Genomic DNA, 20,554 nt, shown 5'->3' on the forward strand with positions numbered 1-20,554 from the left:
CTTCTGACACCAAAAACATTAGGATCTCTGTAAACCGAGTGTCTAAAGTGCTTGTAATGTGAATATGAACACTGTCAGCATGAACTTAGTTAAACACCACTCACACTAGAAGAACTGTTTCTGGTTTTATTTCAGCTTGCCTTTGTTAAAATTCATGTTTGGATACATAAAAAGTTATTTAAAAATGTCAAACTGACCAGATATCAAATTACTTTTAAAAACCATTTGGTGTAAAAACTTAAGACCGATTTAGAAAAACATCTGCCGTTTCCCCAAAACTTTTAGCTGTCACATAAAAAGAATGGAAAAGAAAACAGGTCTGCATAGAGTCTGCAGGCAATCGGTGGTAATCTGGTCGAAATGCATTTTTGCAAGCTTAGACGATCATATCCGTTTCTTATTGCTCAGATCTTGGATGTTTCTTCTTGACAAAACTGCAAAAGGCAAACACACACACACAAAAAGAGATTAGCATGCTTGTGCTACTGGTTGATCGATTTTAGAAGTTGCTATAAGCACAAGAGTGTTTGCCAGGACAAAGCAGACAGTCTGCTAAATCAAATCCACTGCATTATCATCATCATCTAGTCTTCCATCAAAGAAAAGTGCAAACAGAAGCTGAAACACCATCCATTATCTGCAGACACCCCCACCCCACATATAATTGATGCTAATGAAAATGTGAATCTGATCAAATGGAAATCACATGAAAACATCCTAGTCACTTCAAACGAACATGCATAAATTGAAGGCTATTTTTAAGAACAAGTTATTTTACAATAATGACATTTTCCTGACAATCAAGCACTTTTCCTGTAAAATTATACATTTTGTAATCAGCATCAAAACCCAGTAAAACATTACCATGACATGGAATAAAAAAAAAATCTGGGTGAAAATGTGCTCAATTGTCATGAAAATAATGGCAATGCAAGAGAAATCTTAATGCTCAAACAAATAGGCTTTATTTTCTTGTTAAATATTTTTTCTGCATTTAGTTTTTTTTTTTTTTTGGGAGTTAAATGTGGTCTGAACATGTTCACGTTTCATGTTATTTACCAAAAAAGAAAAGAAAAAGCAGCCCAAACAACGAAAAACAGAAAAAGAAAAAACTACTACAGAATGGAACCATGATTATTAGTTCACCCTAAGAAAGAGCGCTACAGTCAAAAAACACAACACACTTGATAAACAAGTATGTTAATTTACATGCAGTAACTTCTCATCTGAAGCGGTTAGGTTAACCCACCCGGCCGGATGGTCTAGATGTTCAAGCCGGTTAATCTGCTCCGCCCTGTTCGGCTTCGGGAGCGGCTGATTTTTCGGCTGATGCATCGGCTGCCTTGCTGTCCTTGCCGTCCTGAGGCTTGGTTGTCTGGGGCCGTCTGCGGCGGTAGTTGAAGTTGCGACGGTAGCGGCGCTGACGGGGCTCCTGGCTCTGCCCACTCTCGCTCTGGTTCTCCTTATCCTCCTCCCCTTCCCGAGGTTCCCGCACTGGCCGGGGACGTGGGGGACCCCTGCTAAAAAATCATTTATTTTCTGGTTATGCTGGGAACTGGGTGTACATGAAGATCTAATGCATATTCAATTACACATGAAGCTTGAAAGACCCAACAAACCTAAAGGTTCAAATAAGAGAAATGGCCACAAAAGAAGCTGCAGTAGAGGATCAACCAGGGTCAAGTTCTCAGAGGTACATCGAACCAAATATGAGCCATTAAAAGGGACCAGGGGCCAGTTGCATAAACATAGCTATTATGTTAATAACTAGTATGACCAACTAGCAGCTAGTTATGGGTAATCAAATGGGTCAATTTTTGGCTAATAACACACCCTAATGTTGTTCCAAACCCGCAAGACTTGTTTTTATAGCATGTTCGCTTGATGTGCAAGAAAACAAGGTTCATTCTCGTGTTACGCAGCGCGTTTGAGCTTCCATAAGAGTTTGTTTTCACTGATCCAGCGGGTTCGGTTGAGCTTCCGTTTGTATCAATGTTTATATCGGTTTAGAGTATAAAGTGATCGAGTCTCTTCAGAAAATTTGGACTAAACCGCTCTATTCATATGGGTTAGTTTTATGAATTTAATAATCCCTTTATGAACTTTTTGAAAGTATCAGTTGCGTAGCTGTCTATGGAGGGACAGAAAGCTCTGTTCATCAAAAACATCCTTTGAGTTCTGAAGATGAACAAAAGTCTTACAGTTTTGAAATGACATGAGGGTGAGTAATTAATGAAAGAATTTTTGGGTGAACCATCCCTTCAAAGAAACAATATACATTGACTAACTAGTAAGACTAGTCTTAGCTGTCTATGTATATTGTTTCTATGAAGGGATGGTTCACCCAAAAATTCTTTCATTAATTACTCACCCTCATGTCATTTCATTAATGAAAGAATTTTTTGGCTGAACCATACCTTCAAAGAAACAATATACATTGACTAACTAGTAATACTAGTCTTAGCTGTCTTTTGTGCAACGGCCCCAGAACTTAAACATGCTTGACTACATATGCTGCCTTCACATGCTATCGGGAATTTCCTACTTTCCACTTAAGTCGGGATTACGAGCTCGTCTCGTTCAAGTGCTTTGTTGTTGGAAAGAATTGGAATCATGGAGGACACCAGGTTTATTCTTGCCTATTTCTTGAGGAAATCGTATTAAAGCCAAAATTAACCGGACATATTAATTTTAATTCAAATGTAGCGTCCCATTCGTTGACAACCATATTAACATTCACAGTACAATCTAGATGGCTTGCTAACGAAGGTCAAAAACTTATTTTTCAGTTTATAAAAGATACAATATGCTTCAAATGGTAGACATATGCACTACTTAAAGACGAGATATAGTGATGTAGCTGGAAAAAAGAACACCAGTCACAGCACAGTAATTCTCCCCTGCACGTTTAAAGTTTATGGGCCGCCTTACTCAAACTTATGAGTTTTCAGTTGCAAATACAACTTGAGGGCGTTCATGTCCAATTTCACACTAGGAAACTCATGTGAAGCATGTGAAGGCAGCATTAATTTCCACAAGGGTTTGCAGCTGAATTTCACAAAAAAGGTAAAAAATAAATGCAAGCAGAAAGGCACGTTTTCAGCATTATTATACAGTATATCAACAACATCGAAAACATACAAGTGTAATTACATAAAATGCTGTTCATTTCCAAAACATTTTAATATGCATAATGCCATGCAGACGTGAGTGATGAATAAACCTTTAAAATGAATTCTTTAAAACCGACAGTTTGGATATTAAAGGAACACTCCGACTTTTTGGGACTTTAGCCTATTCACCTTATCCCCCAGAGTTAGATAAGTCCATACATGCCTTTTCCATCTCCGTGCGTGCTACAAGTCTGTTTGACGCACCCACCTCTAGCCTAGCTTAGCACAAAGACTGGATGTAAATGGTTGCAGCTAGCATACTAATCCAAAGACGCGCTCTCTGCTCCTCACCACGGCGCGTCTCAGGTGCTGCGGTTATCACTCCGCCCGAGTAGCAGTGCTTCGCCTTCAGAGAATATAGTTCCCAGTATTTATACGGTTAAAATATCTCTGTGTCTCATGTGACTTTGTTTTTTGTACACTCTGTGACTATACAAATCACAACATGTAAATAGGAAAATGTTTGCGTTATTTTGTCACTTATTTGGATTAGTATGCTAGCTGCAACCATTTACATCCAGTCTTTGTGCTAAGCTAGGCTAGCGGTGGGTGCGTCAGGTAGAGTTACAGCACGCACGGAGATGGAAAAGGCATGTATGGACTTATCTAACTCTGGGGGATAAGGTGAATAGGCTAAAGTCCCAAAAAGTCGGAGTGTTCCTTTAACAGAACTATACCAAACTTGCCAACTACATTTTTGCTACTGAGGTTTAAAATCAGACTCTTGTCACTCATACTTGTGACTCAAAAAAACTTGCAAAACTAGCCAAATTACAGTATTCAGGACAGGGTTCCTCAAATCCAGCCCTGCAGAGTTTAGTTTAAACCCAGATCAAACACAGATCTGTAGCTTTCCGGTAACTCTGAAGACCTTGATCAGCTTGCTCAGGTGTTTTTGATTAGAGTTGGATGTAAATTCTGCAGGGCAGTGGCTCCAGGGGAGGATTTGAGGAACTCTGATTTAGGAGAGTTATAGTCAGAATGAAATGGGGGGTCATCCCTATTGTGACATATACAATGAATGAAACTGCTTCTCGATCAAAAAAAAGAAAAGAAAAAAAAGTAGTAGAGTGGGACTTTTGTCCATGAGGAATTGATTGAATCGATGTGGTTTGTTATTGGTCAATCTCCTGTGAGTGACAGGTTGTCCAGCCATCACAACAGTAAACACATCAGAGTAGTCGTCATTTTGATTAAAGATTATGAGGGCACATGAATTAATTAGAAAAATTTGTATGGATAAATATTTTATAATAAACACTAATATTCTATTAAATTAGAACTATCATTTTTTATTTCAACCTTATGGAAGCTTGTTTCCGCCACTGAATAAACAAAATAAGAGTAATTGCGACTTTTCTCTCCAAATTGTGCAATATAAACTCACAATTGTGAGTTATAATGTCAGAATTACAAGTCAAAAGTCACAATTCTACCTTTTCCTTCCCTCGCAATGGCGAGTCTAGCAATTCTTTTTTTTTCTCCGAATAGTGGAACAAACTCGCAATTGCTAGTTTATTTTAAATATTTTGTTTTCTCTCACAATTGCTACAGCCTCACGTCTGCAAACACAACATGAAAACCTGGGTCTGAACCTTGGTCTGAAGCCTCTGTAGTAGTTCTGCCTCATTGGTTTGTTGCCTGGGTCTGGACCACCTTGGCTCTCTTCAACTTCCCCACCCTAGAAGCCAAGAACAGCATCTCTCAGTCAAAGAGCTTGCAACAATATTGATTTTGCAATATTATAACTTTTCTTTGTCAGCCTACCTCTGTCATGTCTCCTCTCTGGGGTGTGTTGGAATAGGGAGGACGTCTGCCGTAACGTCTCCGCACAAAGTATGGTGGGTAGCGCCGTCTGCCGGGGTAGGTGGGTCTACGCTCCTGTTGCTCCATATCACCCTCAGGGGGATTTTCTTCCCCTTCTCTCTTCTCCCGTACCTCTCCCTCCCCGTCGCTCTGATAGTTGTCCTGGTAGTCACGAGGGGGGCCCCTCCTGCGTGGGTACCGCCTGTATCGGTTCCTGTCAGCCGCATACTTGCTACCCTGCACAGGGACGCCACCGGGGCCGGTAACATTGGCTGCCTCGGCACCCTGATAGAATGAAGACAAAATGTATATCAAATGTCTGCTAATTCAATAGACGCACATTTAGTTTGGATAATGGCCGCAGAATGGAGGAATTTCCTGTAAGTCACTCTGAAAGGGCTGCTCTACTATAGTCTGGGCAGAAATGTGATATTTAATCAATATCGCCTTCATATAGTTTAAAGTAGAGAATTTAACCTTTATATTCTGGATCCACTAAGAATTCTTTTAGCACCATTGAGGAAGTAACCCTAATGTCCTAACTATACATTCAGTCAAAATTGTTAACAGTTAATTGTTATTTTAGACAAAGTCAAACTATGAAATAAATGGATGTATTGGAATTAAGTAGTGAACAAGCAAATGTTGTAATTTAAAAACAGTCATATTCTTTAAAGCTGCCAATCTAGTCTCTCCACATTCTTTCAACCAGCCTCTTGAGTTCACATGTATTCAAACTAATATTCTAAAGAAATTCTATTTCTGTATCCAAAACAAATTTTAATTTAAGGCTTAAGAACAAAATGCATTAAAGATATCCAAAGAAACTCTTGACTGATAGTGTGTATATATATATATATATATATAATATATAAAAAGATATTCTGCACCAGAATCATTAATTGCTCACCCCCGTGTTGCATCAAACTTGTAAGACTTTCATTCGTCTTGAAACACAAATGAAGATCTTTGTCAGTGGAACGACAGAAAGCTCTCAGATTTCATCAGTCCACGCAACTTCCACAAAAAGTCCATAAAGAGATTGTAAAACCAATCCATATGTATCGAGCGGTTTAGTCCAACACGAAAATAATCCTTATTGGTTCTCACACATCAACTTCCATTATCCACAACTGATGTGTGAGTTGATGAATATGTAATAAAAGCCTAACTTCAATCTGTTCATCATATAAAGTGATTGTGTCTCTTCAGAAAATTTTGGACTACCCTGCTCAATTCATATGGATTAGTTTTACAATCCCTGTATGAACCTTTTGAAGCATCAAAGTGGAAGTTGTGTGGACTGTCAATGGAAGGACAGAAATCACTCAGATTTCATCAAAAAGATCCTGATTTGTGTTCCAAAGATGAACGAGTCTTACAGGTTTGGAATGACATAATGGCGAGTAATTAATGACAGAATTTTCATTTTTGGGTGAACTGTCCCTTTAATGAATTTCAAGAAAACATTTTATTTGTTATCATTTTAAACTGAATTGATTCAATTCCCAACCCTAATGTTATGTGAGGAACTATAAAGTTGAGTATTTCGGTGAAACTCTAAATCAACAAAGAAAACTCAAGCTCACCTTCTCCCCTTCTACGACGTCAAACTCCACAGTCTCTCCATCCCCAACGCTACGAAGATATTTCCTTGGATTGTTCTTCTTAATGGCGGTCTGGATACAAAGCAAACGCAATCAGAAAACAAATCATCCCCCAAAAACCAAGTTGGTATGTCAATATGGTGACAATCAGAGCAAATAATTACCTGGTGGACAAAGACATCTTCCTTGGTGTCATTCCTGTGAAAGTTAAGAATGAAATGTTAATAATTGAGGACAGATGGAGAATAAACAAGCATGCAGAGTCGAAGAGCAAGTTAAATATTTGAATAAATACTAGCGTGCAAGTCAGGTCTAGCTTTATAAGCACATAAACGTTGTAATAGGATTGTGGATGTTCCCTGACCCACATATTATATTAGAGAGAGTCTTTAGAGGCTGAATGTTATTTACCTGTTGATGAAACCGTAGCCGTTCCTTACATTGAACCATTTAACTGTCCCCAGGACTTTTGTTGCTACAAAGAGAAAAGAAAACCACAGACAGATTGTTTAGATAGATCCAACATGTGTATAAAAAAAAAAAAAAAAAAAAAAAAAAAAAACAGTATTTTCAAGAATCAAATTACAACTGTTGACCGAAAAAGATGCATTAAACTAGCAAAGCCATTTAAACGCAACTCTTTGTGAGTGGAGTTCATTTTGTGTCCTATTTATAACCTCCAACTGTGGTGCTTTTAATAGACTGATGCAAAAGCAGCTGCTCTTATCAGAAGAACCTCCATCACCATGAAAGGCTCTGACCCTCAGAGTACACATTATTAACATCTTATTCAAGTTATGATAACTGACATGCCAATTACAGAATTAAGAGAAAGAAGAAATAAAGACATTACAAATGGTTTAAAACATGGGGTTTTCAATCTGGGGTCGGGGCACCCCCGGGGAACCGCAAGGGAGACAGTGTAAAAATACAATAAATTAAACATCTAACAGTACAGTACTATATTGAGTAGAAAAAAAATGCAATGCAAACATAATAGAAAAGTAGTTTCCAAATATATTTTACACATTTATATTGTTTTTCACGGTGTAAATTGTGTCCTTATAAATTAAAATAAATGGCTGCCTTTTAGATTTGTGGATGGGAGTCCTTTGCACAAGGATATTCATATCTGGGGGACTGTGGCAGTTAAAAGAAGGAAAAATTGCTGAGGCGAAAAAATGTTGCATGAGACTGGAAAGAAGGATTGTGAGATTATAAACTAGCTCTATAAGTCTTATAAATGAAAATTTTGCAATGCATAAAAAAATCTCTTTGTTATGAACCTGTTGGTTTTGCTTCACATTTCCCTGACAATCATTCCAAAAATCCATTACCAAAGAAAGTCCCTTAATTACAGTAATAAGAAATCACCACTGATGGTGATAGGAATTACAAAAAAAAAAAAAAAAAAAAAAAAAAAACAGAAAATGTGCAAACAAAAAATTCTCACAAAACTGTTACAAGACAACTTTTTTTTTTAAATGGTCTTTAAACATCTTTGTGTGAAAGAAGAACAGGTGTTGGTTCAATAGATTCGGTTTACACTGCAGTATATTAATAAGCACATTCATTTGCCCAATGTGTTGTTGAAGTAGGAAGTGATGATGTTGAGATGCTAACTGCAGTTAGCACATTAGCCTCAGACATGTGGCCGGATTGAAGCCAAACAGCCCTGATCCTCCATCCTCACTACAGGACACGATAGACACTACGAGACCACATCTTTATGTTTAGATCTAGATTTGACCGGCGATTAGCGTTTCAAGTTAAACGTCCGAAGCGCTCTGGGTTTGTATCAGCAGATCAGACAAAAGAAGCGTCCATCATCCAAACACCACGGCGGACATTTTATATCTGGTGTTGCGAGACTGATATAGATTATCCCGATCCACAGTACTATCGTTTTGTAATCTATACAATAAATCGCCTGTCTGATGATTGGATCTTCCGGGGACGGCGTTGATGGTGTTAATAGAGATGAGGACACGTATGCACGACGCGTCAAACGCACCACACGCACGAACAAAGGGAAAGAAAGCGAGCACTTAACCTGGCTTACATTCGCTTACCCAAGAATCCAACCCTCAAACTAATCCATTAGGTTTAAAATCCGACGCGGTTCGCACTGACCGCGACAATTAGACTCGTATGAGTTTTATACGAATAGCTCAAAATGATCTGGGTCATCATGTCACGCTCAAGGCCAAGCTCAAGGGTCCGTTTCATGGACAGTCTTTATTAGTAAACAAATACGTATACTTACAACAATATAATCGTATTGGGGGTTTGTGGTGTAGTAAATAATCATGATAGTGGCTCTATCGCGATAGTAAAGTTAGTTCTATAAAGCGAGAACCGCGTTGAGACTCTTGTTCAATTTAGTAGGCCGCGGGCTCGAGCACACGCGTCATGGCGGTTATCGATTCACACGCGGATGTGTTGGAACGCGGCACGCGAGCGAACATTTAAACTTACTGAGACCGTTTAACATCTAAAGTTTAACCTATTTAAAAAATATTATGTATGAAATAGACTGAGGCTGACAACTCCATAACAAAAACTCTAGACAGGTGGCCACGGGTATACAGCAATACTAGTAAGTTTGATACTGAATAACGACACCAGACCACACAGTCTCGGTGAGGCCACACGCTTTCCCTAACTGAGAAATCCGTTAACGTAAAAGTGTAACGTTAATCAAACCTTGAAACGTCGACCGTGAAAGAAAATATATTATTTTGAAGGAACGAAAACCGTAGGCCAATGGGCTAAGGCTTACCGATGACCTTCTTATCCCCCGCGGTAGCTGCGGCTGCCGGGCTGGACGGGCTCTCCACGTCGGCGGCAGGCTGCGGCGGCTGCTGCTGTGTTTCGGCCTCGCTGCTCATGTTGTTTTCTTGTTGTTAAAGCCGGCGGTGGCTCTCTAGTGTGTTTTTTCCCGGTGCTAGATGGTAACCTGGGCCGGCGGTGGTGGGGGCTGCTGCCTTCGGGCTCTCCGCTTTCCTTTCTCCGCTCCCGTTGCCGATCGAACTGGACGGACTGAGTAAAGATGCCGGACGATATTCTGTCACATCTCTCCACCCATTCCTCAATCCAATTGGTCGGTTAACTTGTGATTTGTCAACGTCAATTATTTCACTGATGCGTATTGGATACAATTACTGTCAATCAAATGGAAATAACATTAAGCTTTGCCATGATTGGTTATCATTTTTTTTACCACCGCCCAGAATTCAAGACCCCATTTCACCTTCCAGACATTCTGGCATATATATATATATATATACCGTATGTGTAAAACCCAAACATAAAGAAAATACTGACCAGAACATGAACGATAATGTACATTTCAGCTATTTTTAAATAGCTATTTAAAAAATAGATTCCCTAAGTCATGCCAATAAAGCTCTTTTGAATTGAATTAAGTACAAAGTTGATAAATATACATAAAATAATATATATTATTTTAAGTGTATATTTCATTTATATCCTATTGTATTAATCACTTAGCACCCTATTGCAATACTATTTTATTGTTATTGCTATATTGCATATTTCTTTTCTTTCTATTTGTTTGGTATAATAATTTTGGCAATTGGTGTATATGTAAATACAAAGCTGTATATTATTAAAATCCCATTTATATCTAAATGTCTTCATTTTATACTGTCAAAACATTCTCTCCAGCATTCATCTCACGAACAAAATATTTAACAGACACCAAACCTACAAGGTATACACAACAAAAATAAAGCAGGCTTTATTCATCAGTGAGAGATTCGGAACAGGAATGGTTTCAATGCAAGGATAATGTGTTTTTTAGATAAATCCCATCATTGACTTCTCCCACAACATTATAAAGGGAGCACTCAACGACCATAGATGAGACAGACCCTGGCTAGTTGTGAGACAGACCCAAACTACCCCCTTCCCCTTTGTCATGTAAATATGTTTTTGGCACTGTTGAGGAGACCTGGTTGAAGTGTGATTTTATTGTTAATGGCTCGGCCCTGTTGTCCCACACAAAGACAGGCTTTAACATTGACCCTAGAAGCCTCCCACCGAGCCCAAACTCTTCCTGCACTTCAGCTGAAAGAGCCCTTTTGTCTGAGTGGGACACGGTCCAAGAGATGGGGGAAGGGGTTTCTGGGTTAGGATGTGGGTTAGGGTAAGTAACAATAAAAAGACAAAGGGAGTACACTCATAAGGAATTTGCATTGAGTGGCGTGCCCTTTAAGGTGTTGGTTTAGTATCAAACTCGAAAAGCCCTTTGTGATTCAGGAAATGTCCTGATTTCGATTCTCTCTGAATTTGAAATTAAAAAGAATGTTCCAAGCTTTAAAAAAAAACATGGGTCAAAATTTATTGAAGGATACAAAAAAACCTCAACAAGGGTTAACAAGGCCCTTTTAAAAGGCTGATCAACAATAAAAAGCCTTGTTCTTCAGAATGTATAAAGAATACATGTTTGTTTCTATCTTGAATGTCAAGTTCGTCTTTTATGGACATTTGCAAGTGACATGAGCTAATCATGAAATCGGTTTTGGATCATTGACGACTTCAAACCTTCACTTCTGCTGTAATTAACATTGTACAAAATAAAACAACCTTGTTGAACCAATAATTTTTCACAAATAATCAGTTAATCCCACAAAATTACTACAAAATTTTCAAAAGGATGTGATTTGCAAATGGAGATCATGAATGGTAAGTCATCCAAAATGGCTTGTCTATTTACTTTAAAGCAAAGGTCATGTGTCTTTGCTGATGTGTAACAGTACAAAATATATCACATATCACATTTCTCCACACTGGGCAACGACAATGGGCAGCTTGGGCTTGTTGTTGGGTCCTGTTGGTACATTCTGTAATGGAGAATTAAGGAGAAATACGATTAATGTCACAAAAAGCACTCAGGTCCCAGATCTATTTATCTGACTATAGATGTAGTTTCATTATTATCATTTTATTTTAAGAGTCAGCCGGCTGCATTTAAGTGAATATTTTCAGGAATATTTCCAGATTTCTTTTCTATTGGTTAAACACTCAAAGAAACCAATTAAGTACTGACATATCCCATTTCTTCATTCTCTTGCCACACAGGTTAACTTATAAATCTTCAACAGGATCACTAATACATTCCTTTGAAAGGATTATGAAACTTGAAATTAATCAACTTAAAACTTATAAAATATCGTCTCACCTCAATTTTCCTCATGACGAGCAAACCATCCACCACTTTTCCTGTAAGGAAAACCCAAAGCAGTTAATGGTGTAACCAGTGATTGAGTTCTCTCAGGACAGAATCAACACAGGACTTGTCAGACTTACCAAATACTACATGCTTCCCATCCAACCAGTCACACTTTGTGCAGGTAATAAAAAACTGACAGCCATTTGTTCCTGGTCCACTGTTGGCCTATCGGGGAAAAACAAACATTAACGTCTCGTTTGGAAACAGCACAGAATAAAGAATCTGATGGGTAGATGGAGTGTGTTTATCCTATAATATCAATGTATATTTGTACTGTAAGTTTGCCTGACTTCTCAGGTGCTAAAGGTCGTCAGTCACTTTGTCAGGAAAATGAGAAACAAATTCTAAAGTTATATTAAACATTAAACTGGCTTTATATTATACTGTATATGTCTATATAGTGTTCTGTTTGAAGCATTTCTGCAGCCTTATTTGGCGAATCCCTCAAAATTGGTCAAGATTATGTCCGGGTCATGTTTAACCTAAAACCAAAAGAAAAAAAAGGTAACACTTTATTTTACAGTGTCCTTGTTACGTTACATGTACTTACTGTAGTAATAACAGAAAATGATGCATTATTACATGCAACTAACCTTAAACCAAACCCTATAGTAAGTAGAACATGCTGTTAATTAATATTACTCAGTACTTAAATATATAATTACAATGTAACAAGGACACCTTAAAATAAAGTATATCGGAAAAAAATCTAATAACCCTCCTTTTTTGAGTTTTTTCATGCATTAGATTTGGAGTGAAATGGAAAATCAGATTTTGGGACACTGACGTTACACCAGCACTCTGACCGAGAGTCAACTTAAACAGAATTTAAGCACTGTTAATCTAACACTGCTGATAATGCTGGCATAAAGCATACTGTAAAGGTACAGGATGAGTTTCTTTACAGGGCCAGTGTGTATAGCTTTACCAGTGACAGGAGTCCTGGGCCAGAGTGTTTCATTCTGAAGTTCTCATCTGCAAATGGTCCCCTGTAGATACTGCAGATGCCAGTGCCGTCACCCTGATGGGCAAAAATGTAGCATTTAAAACCATTCACACTCAGAAGATCTGAATCACTCAAATTGTTAAGACCTATGTGTCAAGAGATAGCTGTTGTGTGTCTACACTACGGTAGGTTCATATGACCACTAGAGGCACAAACTGACACAAGGAATGTGCTGGACTGTCTGTAGGCTTCTTTTTTACAACACCATTTTTAGCAAAGTCATAGTCATAAAGACATTGCATGTGCAGAATATGGAACTCATATTCGAGGAAACACATGTATTACTTGTTCAGAGGCTCAGATGAATCAAAAATACACAATTTAGTGGTGCAGCTATATATTTATATGGCTGAAAACATTTTAAATTCTGATAAAATTGTGATAGCTGTGCTGTATATCAATGAGATCTTTATAACAGTATAGCAGACTATTTACAAAAATGCATATAAACATCAATTGTCACTATATCTCCAAATATGTCTTAGTAAGATGAATTTTAAATGCTTAGTTTTTAGTAGTTTTTATTGTGGTGGAAAAACATAAAATGAAATGCAATGATGATTGAGAGATGAACACAAATTTTGGTAACACTTTACAATAAGGTTCATTAGTTAACTTTAGTTAATGTATTAACTAATATGAACTAACCATGAGCAATACTTTTGTTACAGTATTTATTAATCTTTGTTAACATTAGTTAATAAAATACAGCTGTTCATTGTGTGTTCATGTTAGTTCACAGTGCATTAACTAATGTTAACAAATACAACCTTTGATTTTAATAATGTATTAGTAAATGTTGAAATTAATATGAACTAATATTAATAAATGCTGTAGAAGTATTGTTCATTCTTAGTTCATGTTAACTAAGGTAGTTAACTAATGTTAACTAATGAACCTTATTGTAAAGTGTTACCCAAATTTTCTTCAAAAGCTTGATGTATCATATCTGATACTTTTATTTCAAAAAAAAAATAATATGGATTATCAAGTAAACCTAACCTTGCTTCAGTCCAGTAAGTGTTCGTCTTAAAATATTAATAACAATATAAAAGTAATGACTATGTTCACTTTTATAAAAATCAGTAAAGATTGTTCATACTTACAATTACCTAAAATATTTGAAAACAGAAAATGTGCAGATGATATCAGTAGATCACTGAAGAAAGTATGGAAATTAATTTGACAGAGTTATAATTAACTTTATGCCACAAATGCTGTCATTTGAGCTTAACTTTTACATAGTGCTGCATTGTGGTTGCTGCTGTTTGTTCCCCCTCCTTCCTTGTCCTGTCTCACCCGCTTCTCAGAACTGGACCTGAAGTTAATTAATCTTTGCTGGTGACTGGTAAGGCAAGGCACCTGGAGTTTAAAGGCAACTGCAAGACCTCTGGGAGGAGCTCTCTGCATGTTTTGTTGTTTCTCTTGTTGTGTGTGGAGCAGTACTGGGCGCGTGATTGGTCTACTAGTACAGTGGTTCCTAACTCGGATCCTGGAGTCCCGCCAACTCTGCACATTTGTATGCATCCCTAATCAAACACACCCGATTCAACTTGTCAGCTCACTAATAGACTAAAAATGGGCTTTTCATATACACCTTTTTCCTAACAAGCCTACTGTGTTTAAGATTATGGGAGGAAGTAGAGTTGTTCCGATTCCGATACTAGTATCGGAAATGCCGCCGATACCAATAAAAATTCTGGCATCGGTATCTGCGAGTACTTCTACCCATGTACCGATCCGATACCCTTTTCTTAAACAATAGCTTTGCTTAACGCTGCAAATCGGAGATCAATTCTTTTTCGCTGCTCTAAACAGTGGTTGCTTGTGGCGACACAGGAAGTTGTACTGTTGCCACAAACAACCACTGTTTAGAGCAGCGAAGAAGAAAGCGCGCGCTAGCAGTATGTCCGCTGTTTGGCAGTATTTAAAGGTGCCATATGTAAAAATTGAGGTAAAAATATCCAACAAATGAGCTACACGTATCAAAAGAATGAGAAGAAATAAATGCAATGATGTCATTAAAAAAATGACAAGTTATAGTGCTGCCGAGATATAAACCTGAATTAGCATGCTAAATTACTAGCCCCGGCCCGGCCGCGATATTTTTTTTCACAGGATGGTAGGGGAAGACTCATGAATATTCATTAGGGAACTCATCCCTGATTGGTCTTAACCCCAGTGACGGGTAGGTTTAGGGGCGGGGTTAGGGGTAAGTCATCAGACCCCCAGTGACGGGTAGGTTTAGGGGCGGGGTTAGGGGTAGGTCATCAGACCAATCAGGGATGAGTTCCCTAATGAATATTCATGAGTCTTCCCCTACCATCCTGTGAAAAAAAATATCGCGGCCCGGCCGGTGTCATAATACCAGTTTCGGCCATGGGAGGCGGTATGCGGGCAACATACATAACCACCAGCCAAACTCCAATACACGAATAACTCGCACGGCTTGTGGGCGTACTTGAACCTGATGTCAATCGTGTCTATATGAGACCGGCCTTTATAATTTAGTGTTGAGATGTTGTTCATTGAGTCTCTAATCTCTAAAAATCTCCAAATGAACTGCGATCTTACGATCGTGTCAATTGATTTGATTAATATGCGCGAGGGAGAGAGAGAGCAGGAGGACAGCGCTCGTGTTGTTTGAAGACGTGAGAGTGCGCGCGCGCGGCCGGGGCGCTATCTCTCTCTCTGCTCGTTATGCGCCCTGTCAAGCGCAGCAGTCATTCTATTCTACATCACTCACCGATCAAAATAGGCTTTGGTGGGACAAAGCGGACGATTTGACGGTTTTAGAAGATTAACAACCCGAAACTAAAAAACAGACTAGAGTAGGCCAACTTTCTGGAGGTATACTGCCCCCATCTGGTATGGAATATGTGGATTTTGAATTGTTTTTTTTACACAAGGCACCTTTAAGACTGGACCAACCAGCCAGTAAAATGGCGACATGTCTCATATATCATACTGCAATTTCGAGGGGTGGCACAAGATTAGCAGCTTCAACACTTAATAAAGCATTTGAAGACACGTCACCCCGCAGAACACGATGGCAAGGGCAGAAGAGGATGAGCCGCGCCAGAATCAACAATCTCTGGAAGCTTCATTCAAACGAAGAGAAAGGTTTTCAAAAGACAGCCAACGAGCGATAAATATAACCGACAAAATTATCAAGTTTTTTGTTCTGGATGACCAGCCGCTGTCAAAACCGAAATGCCGTGTATTTAACAAAATTGTTTCTGGACTTTAAGTTATAAAGAGGTTATTTTCTTATATTATTCATATATCATTTTTTAGATTCCTAGATTTATTTGTTGCACTTTTTTATACAGTTATATTATAAATCTAAAATACCTTTTTCAGTTTAAAGTATGACATGTGTGGCTGCATTTTAAGTTCTTTTTCACTTAAGAAAAAAATAAATATATATTGCTGTAAAATGTATGTCAGATAATAAAAATACTCATAAATAGTTCACTATATGTATTTGTTCATGTTTTATTAAGGGATAAGTCTGAAGCACACCATAAAATAATTCTATCAATTCATACAGGGCTAGTATGAATTGCAGCTGTAGCCTATAGAGACACACTCAGGTATCGGATCAGTACTCGGTATCGGCCGATACCCTGAGTCCAGGTATCGGAATCGGTATCGGGAAGGGAAAAAGGGTATCGGAACATCTCTAGGAGGAAGTTATATTCAAAAAGACTGAAACAAATCATTATAAAGCATAAGGTTGTGCTACAAATAATCCTTATCCGTCAGTTTGACTAAATTAAATGAAAAAGTTCCTTCATGTTCAAGCGTCTCTTTCCAGGTTTGTTTTCACACGGATGCTTTAAAATGTAATTGTCCCCCCTTTTCATTTATATTTCTAAAGCAGGTACATAAAATATTTACTGCCCGTCACAATGACGGAGAGCACTTTGAATTATTGTCACTCAATGTTCCAGTTAAAGAACATATTTGACTAAGGGATAATACATACAAGGCATATTTGTGTTACATAATACACACCTGTGCAATAATCATGCTGTCTAATCAGCATCTTGATATGCCACACCTGTGAGGTGGATGGATTATCTCGGCAAAGGAGAAAGCTGCGTTCACACTACACGCGACACGATACCATTCATTTTCAATGGTGAGAGCGGGCGACTTCCGGCGACACGCGCGGTTGCGACTGGATGGGGCGTGTCTGACGACGCGACAAAGTTGAGATCTGTTTAACTTTATGCAAATGCAGAGCGACTTTCGGGAGCGACAACCAATAGGAGTGAAGTCAGTGGAGCGCGTCACTCTTCAGTGCTGAGTCTGACCGAGGCAAGTTGAACGAGAAGGTCGTTTTAGCAGTCAGAAACTGTCCTATTATTTATGATATATCTCCGTGTACATACAGTGGTATTCACCGTACTGACTCCGTGCCTGAATGGTTTCGGGAACCCAGATAGACCGGTTTTCTGCAGTTAAATAGCCGCGATGGCAAAGAGCACTCACTGTTTCTCATTCATCTTTAATATTATGCATTTTATGTACGGATTCCATTTATATTTAGACTTTTCCTTCCGAAATATTTGTTTGTAGCGGCAAGAAAACGTATTTGTTGTCTAACATAGAGTAACATCCGTGAATGTGACTCACAAACATTACTAGGCATCCAGTAGTGGGAACGCCCTCCAGCGCAGCCACTGGCGACCTGCAGCGATAAAGTCGCTTTGTATTGTGAACGCAGCTGCTCACTAACACAAATTAAGACAGATTTGTGAACAATATTTGAGAGAAATAGGCCTTTTGTGTACATAGAAAAAGTCTTAAATCTTTGAGTTCAGCTCATGAAAAATGGGGGCAAAAACAAAAGTGTTGCGTTTATAATTTTGTTCAGTGTATATTATACAGCGATATTTAATGTCTGTAATATTGCTGTGGAAATAATCAGGGGTCTTTTAAAATGTCCTTTTAATGTTCGACGGTTGAGTAGAATATCATCTCATTGTACTCCGCTTTTGAAAATGCGCATTGCGTTATAGAGCAACTATTTTGCTGATTGTTTACAGTTTAACAGAAGTTACTCCCATAATTCACGCAAAGAGTCATGGGCCGTAGGAAACTGCAGATAAGGGAGGCATACAAAATGTGCACTTTTGGCAGATCCACTGATCTACCTGTCTGCACTGACTGAGTGTAAAATAAAACAACTTTTGGAAATATTAATCTGACTTGGGAAACTTTAGTGGATGTATATAATGCTTATTCTTGCTTTAGGGTTGTATAGGGAGCATATAGTATTTTTCTTTATTCAGCAGCTTATTCAAAGTGGTTTACAGTGCATTTAAGGTATACATTCTATCCATACATGCATTCCATGGGAATCGAACCCATGACCTTGGCGTTGCTAGTGCCATGCACATCTACAATGTTTGAGCTACAGGTAATTTAGTTTTGAAAGCTAGTTATTTCTGTTTGTTGTTGGCCTTGCTCAACCCTAAAATCTAAAAAAAATTGGTATTAGTTTAAGAAATAAAGTGAAAATGTAAAACGAATTTGCCATGTCAGAACATAAAAATTAATGTATATTGATTTTAAATTAATTTAAACCTGACATGTTTTTTTACATCAGCTCTTCCTTGATCTATACAATGTCAGAAATAGTTTGCTTGTGTATTAATGGGAAATTAATATCAAACAAATACAAAAGCTGGATTACTGCAAATATAAGGGCACATCCTTATTTACCTTATTTTCCTATCTATAAGGACACATCGTTATTTGATTTGATGGATGTCATGCATGGCAGTCAGTACACAGAGTGCAAACATTGTTTGCATATAAAAACAATCTTCTATACTGTCAAACAAGCGAAACACCTGTTAAGATGAATTCAACTCCATTGTCTGGATCACAAGGCAAAACTTACATTGACAAAATCTCCACCCTGAATCATGAAGTCCTTTATCACCCTACCAAAAGAACAGAACATACATTAGAATTAGTGTGATGGACATAATGATTTACTAGCAGGTTGAAAATTAAAAGTAACATAGGCAATTTTTGTGAGATTTTAAACAGTTTTTGTGATATCGTACACTTAATGTAATGTACGCAGCAACAGGGGCACTCCAGTAAATATATGATGTAATTGTGATTTTCTTGTCATTATATTTATTACATTGATTGTGATATTTAACATTTATATTGTTCGCTATAAATTTCTGATCTAGAGGTAATATAGTGAAGGTGGTGGATTCTGGAATCCACTGCCGCTTCAATGTATATCGAATAAGTCATTATAATCAAGGTGCAATATTTTTCCTTCTAAATATCAAATGAGTTGAATGACTTCTTTAAGCATATGCGATTTATGTAGTTATAGAATTAAATGTCTGTTTAATGGAATGTGCACTCTCCATATTTTTGAGGGGCACATAAAACATGTTAAAACAAATTTACTCTTCTAGCTGACCAAGACAGTGGAGGTCACAGGGCCACGTAGACTTAAAGCATCACTTTTCACTATTCAAACTAGAGAATAAGAATAATTGAATATTGTTTATAGTTAGAGCTCAACCAACCCCACCCTTGGAGAAGCCGTGTATCCTGTGTATCTGTGTGTGTTCTAGTATTCTCGGTTACAGGTCCTGTATTGGTAGAGTGGACAACTGGCACCCTGGGGAGATGAAATGACTTGTTTTCTTCGATATGCTGGTGCCTAGAAACGTAGTTCTGTGACCTCGGAGGTCGGGGATCATTTCCCTGGAGGCAAGTGTGACGCAAGTTAAACAAAAATCTGGTGAAAACCCCTTAGAATATGTTAAGCGTTTCCGTACAGCGTATGAAAATGACTGTGCTGCTAATAATAGTGAAGAGGATAATGATTCGGCTATTGTGATTGAATCCGCCACCGGAGGACTGTCAAAAGTATACAGAGAACTGCTTGTCAGTGGCACTGCATACATTCCTAATGGCGACACACTGATTTGACGGTGTGCTGTAAGTTGGAGCCGTTTACAAGCTCACAATAGCCGCGTTTCCACTGCCGGGCCAGGGCCGAGCCGTGCTAGTGCGTGCCAGAGCCAGTCGCATTTCCACTGTCACTTCCGGGGCTTGATCGGGGCTTACTCGGGGCCAACGGCCAGGATTTCTGGCCCGTCGAATACTTTGGGCCAAAGCGGGCCAGCTCGGGCTAGAGGCGTGGTCAAGGTAAAAGGCGGAGTTTATCGGTGTTATGGAACGTTATGATCTGAAGCAAGATGCACATTTCTTTTTTATATCGCGCAAAATAATCGCTGCTCGAAATGGTGAATCGCCTGTACTGGTCTGTCGAAGATACCAAAGCTCTGCTAAGCATTTGGGCAGAAGAAAGGGTACAACGTCAATTTGACGGCGTGTGAAGAAACGAAGACGTTATAAAATTCATCGATGCTGAACTTTCTAAGCTAAGCATTCAAGCATTCAGCGAGCAACGCTTCAAGTTCAGAAAAAAAAAAGTTGCGGGCGCAGTATTGTACAAGGCGATTCAAACGCACAATGGACAAAGCGGAGCTCAGAGAAGGAACTTTCCAAATTCCATGGTTCGACTTGATGGACGGTGTGCTGGGTCACTGCCCTCTGTTAGTGGCGACTCGCGAGACAATCTGGACACTATTGCAGGCTGCAGCCACGGCCGGTGAGTTAATATACATGCTATCTTCCTAACTTAAAAAAT

The 20,554-nt window shown here is 38.5% G+C and overlaps 2 protein-coding genes across 5 annotated transcripts in view; both read right to left on the reverse strand.

The window, feature by feature from the left end:
- Positions 1-112: 112 nt before the first annotated feature.
- ybx1 (Y box binding protein 1) lies at positions 113-9,631 on the reverse strand. 4 transcript variants are annotated; one of them, XM_056246767.1, is made up of 8 exons: positions 9,369-9,631; positions 6,998-7,061; positions 6,751-6,784; positions 6,569-6,658; positions 4,941-5,264; positions 4,757-4,854; positions 1,250-1,517; positions 113-434 (listed from the first exon to the last, which is right to left on the reverse strand). In XM_056246767.1, the coding sequence occupies exons 1-7, from the start codon at positions 9,475-9,477 to the stop codon at positions 1,280-1,282; spliced, it is 957 nt and encodes a 318-aa protein (XP_056102742.1). In that variant the 5' UTR covers positions 9,478-9,631; the 3' UTR covers positions 113-434; positions 1,250-1,279. The 4 variants fall into 4 exon arrangements, with proteins under 4 accessions (XP_056102742.1, XP_056102741.1, XP_056102744.1 ...); XM_056246766.1 differs by having other exon boundaries at positions 1,250-1,520; XM_056246769.1 differs by having other exon boundaries at positions 4,769-4,854; positions 9,369-9,630.
- A 1,301-nt stretch (positions 9,632-10,932) lies between these two features.
- The window catches only part of ppih (peptidylprolyl isomerase H (cyclophilin H)), a 37,963-nt gene continuing 28,341 nt past the window's right edge, over positions 10,933-20,554 (reverse strand). The window contains exons 5-9 of the mRNA XM_056246774.1: positions 18,767-18,809; positions 12,772-12,864; positions 11,921-12,008; positions 11,793-11,833; positions 10,933-11,454 (exon numbers count right to left, since the gene is read on the reverse strand). Coding sequence (XP_056102749.1) covers positions 11,386-11,454; positions 11,793-11,833; positions 11,921-12,008; positions 12,772-12,864; positions 18,767-18,809 — 334 coding nt within the window. The 3' untranslated portion in view covers positions 10,933-11,385. The remainder of the gene's footprint in view (positions 11,455-11,792; positions 11,834-11,920; positions 12,009-12,771; positions 12,865-18,766; positions 18,810-20,554) is intronic.

Source organism: Rhinichthys klamathensis, unplaced genomic scaffold (assembly GCF_029890125.1).
Source record: "Rhinichthys klamathensis goyatoka isolate OS25496 unplaced genomic scaffold, OSU_Roscu_1.1 h1tg000040l_1, whole genome shotgun sequence".
NCBI classification, from domain to species: Eukaryota; Metazoa; Chordata; class Actinopteri; order Cypriniformes; family Leuciscidae; genus Rhinichthys; species Rhinichthys klamathensis.